Source organism: Pimephales promelas, chromosome 10 (assembly GCF_988280905.1).
Source record: "Pimephales promelas chromosome 10, fPimPro1.hap1.1, whole genome shotgun sequence".
NCBI classification, from domain to species: Eukaryota; Metazoa; Chordata; class Actinopteri; order Cypriniformes; family Leuciscidae; genus Pimephales; species Pimephales promelas.
The window spans coordinates 21,503,619-21,516,704 of record NC_142778.1 but is presented as its reverse complement, the minus strand read 5'-3'; the positions used below and the strand labels follow the sequence as shown (position 1 = coordinate 21,516,704).

The 13,086-nt window shown below is 37.2% G+C and overlaps 1 protein-coding gene across 1 annotated transcript in view; it reads left to right on the top strand.

Annotated features, from left to right (window-relative positions):
• Positions 1-13,086, top strand: part of kcp (kielin cysteine rich BMP regulator) — a 42,809-nt gene that overhangs the window by 10,072 nt on the left and 19,651 nt on the right. The window contains exons 6-24 of the mRNA XM_039654370.2: positions 1,666-1,742; positions 1,846-1,942; positions 2,152-2,234; positions 3,778-3,871; positions 3,979-4,052; positions 4,159-4,338; positions 5,177-5,273; positions 5,378-5,460; positions 5,622-5,715; positions 6,679-6,761; positions 6,959-7,044; positions 7,141-7,231; positions 7,334-7,433; positions 7,554-7,639; positions 8,273-8,369; positions 8,737-8,877; positions 11,525-11,701; positions 12,210-12,292; positions 12,976-13,069. Coding sequence (XP_039510304.2) covers positions 1,666-1,742; positions 1,846-1,942; positions 2,152-2,234; positions 3,778-3,871; positions 3,979-4,052; positions 4,159-4,338; positions 5,177-5,273; positions 5,378-5,460; positions 5,622-5,715; positions 6,679-6,761; positions 6,959-7,044; positions 7,141-7,231; positions 7,334-7,433; positions 7,554-7,639; positions 8,273-8,369; positions 8,737-8,877; positions 11,525-11,701; positions 12,210-12,292; positions 12,976-13,069 — 1,917 coding nt within the window. The remainder of the gene's footprint in view (positions 1-1,665; positions 1,743-1,845; positions 1,943-2,151; positions 2,235-3,777; positions 3,872-3,978; positions 4,053-4,158; positions 4,339-5,176; positions 5,274-5,377; positions 5,461-5,621; positions 5,716-6,678; positions 6,762-6,958; positions 7,045-7,140; positions 7,232-7,333; positions 7,434-7,553; positions 7,640-8,272; positions 8,370-8,736; positions 8,878-11,524; positions 11,702-12,209; positions 12,293-12,975; positions 13,070-13,086) is intronic.

Sequence of the window (13,086 nt, the reverse complement as noted above, 5' to 3'; positions counted from 1 at the left end):
CACAAAACGTATTCTCGTCGCTTGATAATGTTAAGATTGAGCCACTGTAGTCACTTGGACTATTTTAACGATGTCTTTAATAACTTTCCGAGGTCAGCAAGTTTCAATCTGGGTGATCTTGACAAGTAAGATATTAAAAACATTAATAACATGCAATACAATAAATTGTGATAATGATGATGCATTAATGGTAATGATATTAAAGCATATTTTGCTTTAATCAAAAGAAGAACATCTCACCATCTGTACAAAGGCATTGCATAATCAATGTCACTAATATACTTATTTGATTAAGATGATATAACATTTTTCTTTTCACTTTACATCAATAAAGTCATGTCTGCAAATGAGTCACTAGGAGTGCTACTTGGGTGTTGAGAAATGTGTTCCTTTGGTACTCTTGAGTTTGGAGATCCAAAATGATTCTCAAATAAACAGGAAGTCTGAGTCTATGGACTGCCAGTTTGAATTTGCCCCGAGGAAGGCCAAAAAGGCCGAAACATGTTTTTTTTAAAGCAGCATTATGTTACTTTTTAAATTTTGCTCTCAGGGTCCCCCTACAGTTGGGAAACAGTATTGTCTTCTACTACTGTCATAAAATCTGTCATGGTTACACCAGGGAATACACACAAGCATTTGTTGACAAGCGATACCCCCGAACTCTGCAGAAGGAAGGAGTTCTCACATCTTTGGCAGACTCCAGAATTGCGTGTGAAATGTCTTCATCCCAGGCACATTGGCATATATTTCAGCATGTCATATGAATATAGTTTCATGGGCTTTATTTTTTTTCAAACTTCAAAAGATCACGTAGCTCACGTTTACAAGCCAGCGTCTTTATAGTAACGATAGCCTGTTGGCTACTGTTTTACATAATGGATATGATAAATTAATTCAATTAATTGAATATCTATGAATATTTAATTGTGTAGTAGATAATAGCCATATTGTCAATATTATAGCCATGACAACATACAGAGGTAAAAAAAAATGCTTGATGGGCTCTCGCGTCGGAATTTGAGGAAGTGAGGGAAGTGACGTATGCCGTAAAGCAGTCAAATTTTGTAGTTCTTTTTATGCTTGGGTTCTTACCCGCACCTCGAAGTTACATAGTGCCAGTAAAAGCGATACAGACACTGCCAGGCTGTATATGGCAGACCTGTAAGTCGATGTACCATCTCAGGGGTTTTGGAAAAATATTATAAAGGTTGAAAAAGTTACATAGTGCTGCTTTAATGGATAGCCAAGTTTAAATAAAGGCTTTTTAAACTTATATTCATTTTCAGTGCCCCAGACTTCCTGTTTATTTGAACGTCATGTCTGTGTTTTTAATTTTTCAGAATCCTTAATTCTGCGTATATACATTTGGAAATTAGAATTTTGAATTAAGGAAGTTTGAGTTTAGTCTCAAACTTTTCAACCCCACTTTATATATCATTGAACTCAACTGAACTGCCGTTAAAACTCTTTTTCAGACATCAGATGTCTGGAGCAGTCTATCATGAATACTTATAGACATCTTTTAGAGTTCATATTGTTGAAAAGATTTGATCTTATGTGGGCAGGAAAAATGTGGTTTATCTCACATGATTATCTCAGAAGGTTTCATAGGGGTTTCCTTCCACCACAATAAACTGTGTGTATGTCTCTGATTGGTTATTGCAGAATGCAGCTTTCATGGAAATATCTATAATGATGGCGATGCATTCAGCACAGACGACTGCAACCGGTGTACTTGTAAGGTATGCATATCTAAAATATTTAGTCTTTGATCTTCTTTTAGCCTTTTCGATATATTCCTTTGCTTCTCTCATACTGGCATCTCTTGTGTGTGTGTGTGTGTAGAATGGAAGAGTAGAATGCGAAATGATTCCATGTCCACCACAGACCTGTGAGGAGCCGTCTGATCCTCAGAGACCATGCTGCCCTGCCTACCAAACAAGTACCTACATTGCATCTCTACATATAATACCCACACTGTACTTTCATATGTATGAATGAGTATGAATCAATTAATTAGTGCTATATTCATATATGTATGAATCATTGAATGATTGCTATATTCATAAAATATGATATTAACATGGTTTTCCAAAAAGTACTTACAACTTGCATTTGCTTCATACATCATTTCTTCGTGTTAATCTTTAGAATGTAGACATGAAGGTGAAATCCATGAGAACGGTGATGTGTTTGTATCGAGATCCAACCCTTGCCACAAATGCATCTGCTCTGTGAGTCTACTGTGTGTGTGTGTGTGTGTGTGTGTCTGTGTGTGTGTGTGTGTGTGTGTGTGTGTGTGTGTGTGTGTGTGTTTGTTCATATAATGTGCAAATACTTTGCATGAGTGTAAATGTTAAAAAAGGTTCAATGGTAAAACTGAAATGGCAAAAGACATGATTAAGTGAGTTTGAGTGAATGTGTTTATTTACTCATTTTTATTGGTGCTAACTGGTTTCTTGACATTTTATTGTATTTACTGTCATTTTTTTTTATTCCTTTGTTTTTCTTGATTGTTAATAGCCCTTCTAGGGACAGGTGTTGCAAATTAGCCTTGGCTATAAACACTATGATACAGGCATCGGATTGTTCTTTATGTAATAATCTATGTTTTTTTTTTGTATCTGTCCCTATTTAAAAAATTAAAAAATTAAAAAATAAATAAAATACGTTTTGGAGATGCTCCTATAAAAATGGTCAATGTATGTTAAGTTTTTCAGTGAAATATTTTGATGCAATGGTAGCAGTTCAACATTTAATAAAATTATTCAAATTAAAGTAAAGAATATCAATGCTTATTTAAAATTATTTACAACATCTGATAAAATATCAAAATTGAGTTCGCTGTAAATGTTCGTCAGCTAAATGAATAAATGTAAATGCAAAAGAAATAAAAACACATTTTTTACCTCAAAGAAAAATAAATGCCAGCTGCCTAGGCAACACTCATTTTTGTTTTGTTTAATTGGAAGTACTAAAATAAAAATGAAATAAACTAAAACTAATACGTAAAAATTAATAAAAACTACAGTGATGTGAATAAGTTTGGACACCCATGCTAAAGTTGCCTAAAAAGAGGAATAAAAAATCATCTTTTGGATATTGCTCTTAATGCCTTAATTAAAAAAATTAGGAAAAATCAAACCTTTGAAGGACACCAATTTTCTTTGTGAATGAATAAATTCTCTTTAAAATTAAAATATCCCCACATCATTCACCATGCCTAGAGATTGGCATGGTTTTACTTCAGTTAGCCTAATAGCTGGTTTGATTTGCATTGAAAGATGATCTTATGGAAAGTACCCCATGCCAATCTCTAGGTGTGGTGGAAGGTGTGTGATGATGTAGGGATATTTTAATTTCAAAGGCCAAGGGAACTTTATCAGGATGCATACTATCCTGGATCCATGAAATAACAACTGGCTTTTAAAAATAAAAATCTGCCTGACTCTATGGGAATTTAACATTGGGGTGTCCTGACTTATGCACCTTGTATTTTAAGGAAAAAAAAACATTTATTTATTTATGATACATTATTCATTCACAAAGAAGATTTGTGTCCTTAAAGGTTGTAGTTTTCCTCATTTTTTAAAATAAGGCTTTAAGATCAATATCCAAAAGATGATTTTTTTATTCCTCTTTTTAGGCAACTTTAGCATGGGTGTCCAAACTTATTCACATCACTGTATATGTCAGTTGTGGGTGTTGTAGAGAATGCAGAACAGAATTAAGACGAAGAATTCATGTGTAATGCATTATGCATGTGTTTATTTGCAGAACAGTGAGGTGTCATGTAATCCCATTGAGTGTCCGCCCACCCCGTGTCCAAACCCCTACATGAGACAGGGGGAGTGTTGCCCTACCTGCTCTGGTACACGCTCACAAGCACTATTGAGCTATTTATTTGACATTTCTTTGTGACTAATGGTTCTGGGACCACTTACACAGAAATTTGCGTGCCTATTATGTCCTTTGCAGCATGTGATGTGGGCGGTCGGCCATACAACGACCCTTTCAGCACCATTGATGGGTGCCAGACCTGTACATGTCAGGTGCTTCTCTCTCACGTGTTACACTAATAAAGTAATACATGTTAGTGGATGAAATGACCGTATTGTTTGCGTCAAACTGTGCTGTGTTTTATATTTTGCTCATCAGGGTGGGAATGAGGCGTGTGTTGATGTGCAACAGTGTCCTCAGACGTGTCTAGATGGTGTGAAGCCACCGTTTGGCTCCTGCTGCAGAGATTGTTCCCGCTGTAACTATGAGGGGCAAGTTGTCCTAGATGGCGTCTCTTTTCAACCCAACCGTGACCCCTGCAAACACTGTGTGTGCAATGTAAGCCTTTTTGGTATTCATCAATCACATAGTTACAATTAGACATTAACATTAGGATATTGTAATTATTATTTAAAAGAAATGATATTTTATATTATTATATTAAGAGCTTGTATTTGTGAACTATTTATTTAGAATTTAGTAGACATAACTTTTGGACTGTCTTTACACTTTTTCTCTCTCACAGACTACTTTAAAAGTAATGTGCTTATCGATTTACATTATATATTCTTATTTATTATGTAAAGTAGTTTTATAGTTGTATCCCACCACTTAATTAGTGTGACTTAAAAGGTTTTCTGTAAAATGTAGGCCTTTATGTAGGTTCGCAAATATAAGTTTAGCATTTTTCGCAAAATTAATGTAAAAATTGAAAACAAACAAATTGAAACAAGCATTATGTCGTAAATCCAAAAAAGTAATGGTACTTTACTCATTAGTTCAGCTAATTTTGTTATTTAATGAAATTTGATTACATTACAAGTGTTTATTATTTCTTCTAGTTTTTTTACTTTGTTTTTCGTGTAATATTTTTATTTTATTTCAATCTTTTCAGCTCAAAATATTTCATATATTTTGTTTTAGTTACCAATAATAGGCTAGCACTGTACATAATACACATTGCTTGCTATGCATTACTCTTAATGTTGGCCAAAAATATTACGTAATTCACTTCTAAACACATCTTGCATTGAGTATATTCTAAAATGAATTCACTACATATGTCCTCTACAATGGTGCTTTTGGCCATTTGCTGTGTATTTGTGAAATCAGCATTAATTAGGTTGTGTGTGTGTTTTGTGTGTGTATGTGTTTTTTTTTTTTCTTTTTCTTGTAGGCAGGGAATATACAATGTGAAACTCAGTCGTGTCCTACTCTACTTCCTTGTCGTTTGGTGGAGACTGTAGGTGGGCAGTGCTGTCCTAGGTGTCGAAGTAAGTGTGATGTGAGTTTTTTGTACATTTTTGTACATTTTAATAACATGCAACTTGCTCAGACATGCTCATACTCAATAAAAAGTATTTTGTTTGATATGAAGGTTGTGTCCAGAACAATGTGTGGCACCTGCACGATTCTCAGTGGACCTATCCTGATGACCCCTGCACAACCTGTAGATGCATGGTGGGGTATATTATATCTCATGGGCTATCAGTGTTTAAGTATTTCAGTATCAGTGTTTTAGTCTTTAAATGTAATCTCCCTTCCTCTCTCTCTCTCTCTCTCTCTCTCTCTCTCTTTCTCTCTTTCTCTCTCTCTCTCTCTCTTTCTCTCTCTCTATGTAGGAGGGTAGGGTTCAGTGTGAGCGTGCACTCTGTCATGTCCCCTGTAGAAACCCAGCCTCTGCTCCCCCCGGATCCTGCTGCCCTGTCTGTGACGGTGTGTCCAAACTTTTAAAAATAACTTGTTACCATACTTTTAAAACACTCTAAATCAGAACATTTGAGAGCATGCAATCAAATTGATACACATATTGCTTGTATTATTGTGACTGATTAATTTGTTGACATTTTTCGTTTGTTAGAATTGAACAATACCATGATAGGTCTATTAACTACAAACATTTATTGACAGGCTATGGCTATATCGCTTCAGATAGAAGTGGCTATTAAAGGAGTAGTTCACTTTAAAAAAAAACTTTTGCTGATAATTTACTCACCCCCATGTCATCCAAGATATCCATGTCTTTCTTTCTTTAGTCGAAAAGAAATTAAGGTTTTTGATGTAAACATTACTGGAATTTTCTCCATATAATGCACTTTACTGGTATCCAAACGGTTCAAGGTCCAAAAGACAGTTTCAGTTTGTGACTCTCCTGTTCGAACGCGTTCATGAAAATGAACAAATCTTTTCCCAAGTCAATTCGTTCATTTCGTTCGTTGAATGAACCAAATGACTCGAAAAAAGATTTGTTCATTTTGATAAACGAGTTTGAACAGGAGATCACGAACGCGCATCACAGAACAGAGCAAAGCAACCATTTGAACTTATAAAACTTAAACTTTGTTATTTGTTTTTGAAATGACCGATCGTTTCACTTGATAAGACCCTTATTCATCGTCTGGAATCGTTTAAAGCCCTTTGAACAGTTTGCAGTTTGCACTGAAACTGTCTTTTGGACTTTGAACCGTTTGGTTCCCATTGAAGTGCATTATATGGAGAAAAATTCTGGAATGTTTTCATCAAAAACCTTAATTTCTTTTAGACTGAAAAAAGAAAGACATGGATATCTTGGATAAAAGTTTTTTTTTAAAGTGAACAACTCCTTTAAGTGGCTACTTATACTTCACATGAGTTTGATATATTTACATATATTTCTATACATACATATTTTTCTCACAGGTTGTAATGTGAATGGAAGGGACATCCCAAATGGGATGGAATTGCCGCCAGGACCCCAGTGTGAGGGCAGATGTACATGTGTGGTAAGTTGCATAAGAACTGAGTTGAATAAGAGATTTTATTTTATTATTTTATTTTATTTTAAAATGTATACCTTAAATGCAGTGCAAATTACTTTTAATAAAAGTGCAAAATGTTGTAAATTGGTTTGGATGAAATGGTTTTCCAAAAAAATAAATAAAATAGCATTCTAGCAGAAGCTATTTTTTTTTTTTTTCAGAATGGAAATATTAATTGCGTTCAGTACCCCTGCCCACCAACTCCCTGTTATAATCCAGTGAAGAGACCAGGAGAATGTTGTGAACGGTATTAATATCGTTTTTTCATAACAATTTTGCCTAAAGTAGTAAACAAGATGAGCATCTTGAAGTAAACACTTCATCTTAATCAATTTGTGTTCAGATGTGAGCAGTGTATATATGAGGATATTGTATACACAGACGGTCAAACCTTCGTATCCAGAGAGGATCCGTGCTTGAAATGTCAATGCTTGGTGAGTTGAGTGTGTGAGTGTGTAACCTTAGATAAAAGTGTTTACTAAATGTGTGAACATTTGAATGTATTTGTATGTGAATGTGTCCATCTTATGATACAGGGTGGGCAAGTGTCATGTGAATCTTCAATATCTTCATGTCCGCCTCCCAGTTGCACTCACCCAACAAATTCACATGGCCAGTGCTGCCCTACTTGTCACAGTAAAGAAGACAAACACAAACATCTCTTTCCTCCTCTCCTTCTCTAACATGCAACATAATATCAAAGTGGTCCTGGCTTCCAAACACATAAGTGAAAAATGTGTTTTTACTGCGTTTCAGTGTGTAAATATGAAGGAAGGATTTATGAAGATGGACAAGAGTTCAGGCCTCCCGGTGGTGGTCCATGCCTTCAGTGTACATGCAAGGTGAAATATACACACACACACACACACACACTTAGAGTGAAAAGTGCTATTGTGAATCCACCCTACACCGATGTTTATCTCTTTAATGAAATTATTGATGAAAAATGTTTGATTTTGACAATGGATTTTTCAAAGTACTGTAATTAAAGACAGCATACTGTTTATAAAATGGTGTTTTTGTTAAATGTTGATACATGCTAAAATTATTATATAAAAAGTATTTGGTTTACTGTAATCTTTTTATATTTGGCTAAATATGATGAGACAGTAGAGTAAATTTAAAGAATATTTGTCAAAAGACAACAACTATGACTTAAACAAAAACCCATGTTAAAACGTAAAAAAGAACACACAAACATACACAAAGTATCATAAATGTACCATAGAAGTTGCCCATGTGACTCATGCACTTTATTTCAAAATCATCTGAAGCCATAAGATAGTTTTATGTGAGGAACAGGGCACAATTTACTAAATTTAGGTTGTTATCTGCTTTGAATATCATTTGCAAATGTGCATATTCAAACAGCACACACATCAAATGTAAAAAAAACATCAGATATCATGCTAGGTTTGAAGGCATTGAAGCCATTGATTCTTGTGTGAGTTTTTTTTTTTTTTTTTTTGTTAAAGGGGGGTAACGTGAGATGTCACCAGGAAAGATGCCCATCTTTGAATTGTGCAGTTCCCACTTCCGTTTCTCCTAACATCTGCTGCCCAGTGTGCAGAGGTACGACACTGACACAGACACGTAGTGCTGCTATTGACTCACTGCTTGAGTTCTAACATTCTAACATACACTACTACTCAAAGGTTTAGGGTCAGAATTATATTATTTTTCAGCAAATCAGCATATTAGAATGATTTTAGAAGGATCATCTGACACTGAAAACTGGAGTAATGATGCTGAAAAATTACGCTTTGCATCACAGGAATAAATTATATTTGAAAATATATTCAAATTGAAAAGTTTTTTAACTGTTTTTTGTCAAATAAATGCTGCCATGAAGAGCATCAGTTACTTCCTTTAAAAGATTAAAAAATCTTACCAACTCCAAACTTTTTAAGGGTTACGTGTGTTCATTCTGTGTTTGTAGGATGTTTGTGGAATGGCGTTCAGTATGAGGAAGGAGACACGTGGACTTACGCTGACCAAAGCTGTTCTTGTGTGGGGGGGCAGGCTACATGTAGTCAAAATTGTGCCCCCGGGCCCTACCTAGAGCCCACCATACTGCCAGGTAAGAGAGAGAAGAAAAGACAAGACAAAGAAAGGAAGAAAAGTGACATATTTAAAAGCCTGCATAGTTGTCTACATAGGCCGCTGCATTTTAAAGCAGCATACAAAGTAAAAGATAGAAAGTAAATGATTTGAAAACAAATCTGACCCAAATATAGTTAAAATAAATTCTGAATATATTTTGTAAACAGGGTGGCTTAAGGAATATATTTTTTCAATCTTCAAATATTAAAATATACTACAACTAAAAAGAGAAAAATATTATAATCTAATATACAGTATATATTTCTAAATATATTTTCATTGTCTTAGTCATCCTTGTGCCCTTTTCATTCATCAAAAATTGGAACATTTGAATTTTTTAAAATATACATATATATTATATTAGCAATTTTTTGGACTAATTTAGTATAATTTGAAATCTATTTAAAAATAAATCTGAAAATATATATGCATATTAAAATATATTTAGCATTAATTCAACATATTAAAATTAGAAATTGAGATATCTCTAGTAAAGACCATGCGAACAGGAGAACTGTTCTCATAGAATTTGCAGTTGCACCAGAGATAAGGCCCGAGAGGATAAAGAGGGGTGCAAGGACATTTTCCTTAGCTCCCTCAGGAACCTGATGATCAGGATGTGCTTTCCATGCTTCTGCATCCCGATGTGCACCAAGACAGCGGCAACATCATGTTGAGGGTGGAGTAACAGCCTACTCCACCCATCTTGCAGGAAAGAGAGCACTGAAATAATCGAAAGCTTTCAGGATCTCCTCACGGAGAGAAGACTCACTCAACGAATAGGTTCCACTTCTAATGTGTAAGCACACTACCTCTTCTCACAGAAGTGATGGTAACTGCCACATGTTCCTGCGATAGCCACCCCAAACCTCCGCATCCAGTGTAGGACCGGCCCGGGATCTCCAGGGGTCAGAACGCGGGTGCCATCATCCCCCGTCCCTGAAAATGTATTCAGGGGAAGTCAGGAAGGCTGTCGAGGGGAGCAAGGTCTGTTTGGGCCAAAAAGGGGCAACTATCAAGATCTGACCTGGCACAGTAGGCACAAGCGAAAGGCGCACAAAACACAGGAGCACTGCTCAACAATACATATGAAGATCACTGAGCTTTAGGAGCATTTTTGCTCAACACCCGAGTGCGATGAACTTCAATGAGTTTCAGGAGCATTTCTGCTCAACATGTGAGTGTGATGAAATCACTGAACTTGAGCAGGCGCCACGCGACAATGAATCACAGACTTTTTAGGAGGCTCACCGGGGAACGCATTTTTATGGAGCCCTGAGGCCAGCTGAGAGCCAGTGTCTGTCCAAGGGTTGTCCGCTCAGGTAGAATAACAACTGCCAGAAGGAGGACCCCGGAGAGGCAAACAGATGTTTCTGTGCGGCCAGAGAAAGTCCCTGCCCAGCTGGACCGCCAGGGGATGGAGTCTCTACTCTCCCTGGCCAAAGCTGTCGTGAGGCTCGTTGGCGACACGATTAAGCAGGCCGGAAGAATAGTGGAATGAAGCGTCCTCACCTCAGAAGCTTCTGACCCCAAAGAGGAGGTGACGGGTGAGTTGTGAGATGCGAGGGAAGTATAGCGCAACGGTCGCAATCAGACCAGTATCAGCTCGCTGAGCAACAATGGCTCAAAGCGAGGAGAACTGCAACAACTCGAGGCATGGATGCCAATGCAGATAAAGCAGGGTTCCTCAAACTCGGTCCTGGAGGGCCAGCTCCAACCCTGATCAAACACACCTGAGCAAGCTAATCAAGGTCTTCAGAATCACTAGAAACTCACAGGTAGGTGTGTTTGATCAGAGTTGGAGCTAAACTCTGCAGGACCGCGTTTGAGGAACCCTGAGATAAAGCATGCCCTTTATACATGGCCCCTCAGACGGTCTAAGTAGACCTCGTGCTGGGAGCAGATTGGCCTGGAGAAACAAAAGGTCTGATCACGGACTGAGGGTTTGGCAGCAGGCCGGGGTGAACTGTTGTCACACAGGGCATGCCGCTCCGCCACAGTCACCTCAGGACTCGATCATGAAGCTAGTGCTGAAGCGGACTTTATGGTGGAAGCCAAGCTGCTGCATCTGCCATATGCCCCAGGAGCCTCTGAAAGTTCTTTCAGTGGGACCCTTTTTCACTTCTAAATAGCACCAACTGAACACACTCTTTCGTGTTGCCGTGTTGGACCGAATCCTTCTCCAAACTGAAAAAGAGATACTCAGCCTGAGGGCGAGATTACTCTCTTACAGGCGACTTGAAGTCCCAACTGGCTTTGGAGCATTCGAAGGGTAGGACCTTGTACTGATGTTTCGCACCTTCGAACGCAAGAACACAGAATGATCTGTGGAGCAGAGGGATCGAGATCTGAAGTACTTTCCTTCAGGTCGAACGCTGCTGGCCATCGAGGGGACAGAGCATTTGGAAATGCATCTGAGTTAGCAACTGAATGGAGGCTTTCGAAAGAGGGCTCATTTGAGTTGAAAAACTGTAGGTCCTAGATGGCCCTAACGGTTACCCACCACTCTAAGGTACTATGAAATAGAAACCGGTTTTCATATCGGCTGGAGGAAAAGGCTTGATCATAGTGTGCACACTGACAGTTATTGTCTCCTCTTGCCATTTGACATTTTCTTCCCTTAGATGTCTGTGAATATGATAACCGCATCATTACTAATGGAGGTACAGTTCCAAATCCTGAGAATCCATGTGAGGATTGTGTTTGCACTGATGGGCGTGTGGACTGTGGGAATCGCGAGTGTCCAAGGCCGAACTGCAACTATCCTCGGCCGGGGACGTGCTGCCAAAACAACTGCAATGGTGAGAGGCGAGCCTTAAATATCAATTGCTTTAGAACAAATTTGGTTCATTTTTAACTTTAACTTTTTTTTACCTTAATGCTTGCGCATTTAGGTAACTTGTGTATTGCCAATCAAATTAATCCACAATAAACTAAAATGTATGTTATAATATGTATAATTTAACCTAGAATTGTATATTAATTAATTAGGGGCAGATTTGTCCCCTATATTTAGATTTTTTGGAGGGCATTTTTTAAAAAAAAATGCCTCTTAATTTCTAACCTTAAATAGACACAAATTAGAGTATACAGCTAAAAGAATGTGGAAAGCTTAGATTGTTTGGTCTTGAAAGAATTTGATGAGACATAAGACATAAATTGAGACATAAATAATGGAATTTTCTGTGTTTGCATAAAATTTTCGAATTTCTTTTCATTCAATGACATTTCTGTTTAGGAGAAACAAAACTCTTTCCTGTAAGTATATGTAAACCAGTCACTCATAAAGCTCCTCACCCTTTCCTTCAGGATGTAGTCATGCAGGTAGAGAGTATCCAAATGGAATGGAATTTCCACATCCAGAAGACAAATGCAGGACGTGCCGTTGCACCGTAAGTGTCTCTGTCTCCAACGCGACCATTCAAATGTTTGGGGTTGTGAGAAAGAAATCTCTTTCAAGGGTGCATTAATTAATTTTATGAAATATTATAACATTATTTAAGGTTGGGTATGTGATTTTTTTTTTTTTTTTTTGACCAAAATCACTTGAAATCCTATTTCTAACCCACTTACAGCCACTGAGTTAGTGAAATGAAAATTAAGCAATTTAATAATCTGTGGAACAGGCAGGAAAATTATCTAGCCAATCATTTCCAAGACCACCTAGAATTATTGGACAGAAAATGCGTCAATCAAACGGTCATACTGTACTATACCCCCCTCCCTTTATATTTTCAAATGGAATTTATTCCTGTGATGCAAAGCTGAATTTTCAGCATCATTACTTCAGTCTTCAGTGTCACATGATCCTGATTTGCTGCTCAATGTATATTTTAAAAAAATGAGTTGTGCTGCTCAAGATTTTTGTGGAAAATATTCAGGGTCTTTCAAGAATAGAATGTTCAAATCTTTTGTGAAATTCTTTTTGTTTTTACAGTGATTTTTGATAATTATAATAAATCCTTGCTTAATAAAAATATTATAAAACTTTTGAATGGTAGTGCCAATACATCCACCACACATATCACAGACTTGCTGTGGATCTGTGAGTGTATCTGTGTGTGTTTGTCTGTAGAATGGTAACATCCAGTGTCTGATGAAGCGATGTCCAGCGGTGCATTGTGCTGATTCGTTTGTTCTGCCAGGAGAGTGCTGCCGCCAGTGTCCAGGTCACACTGCTGCTCTT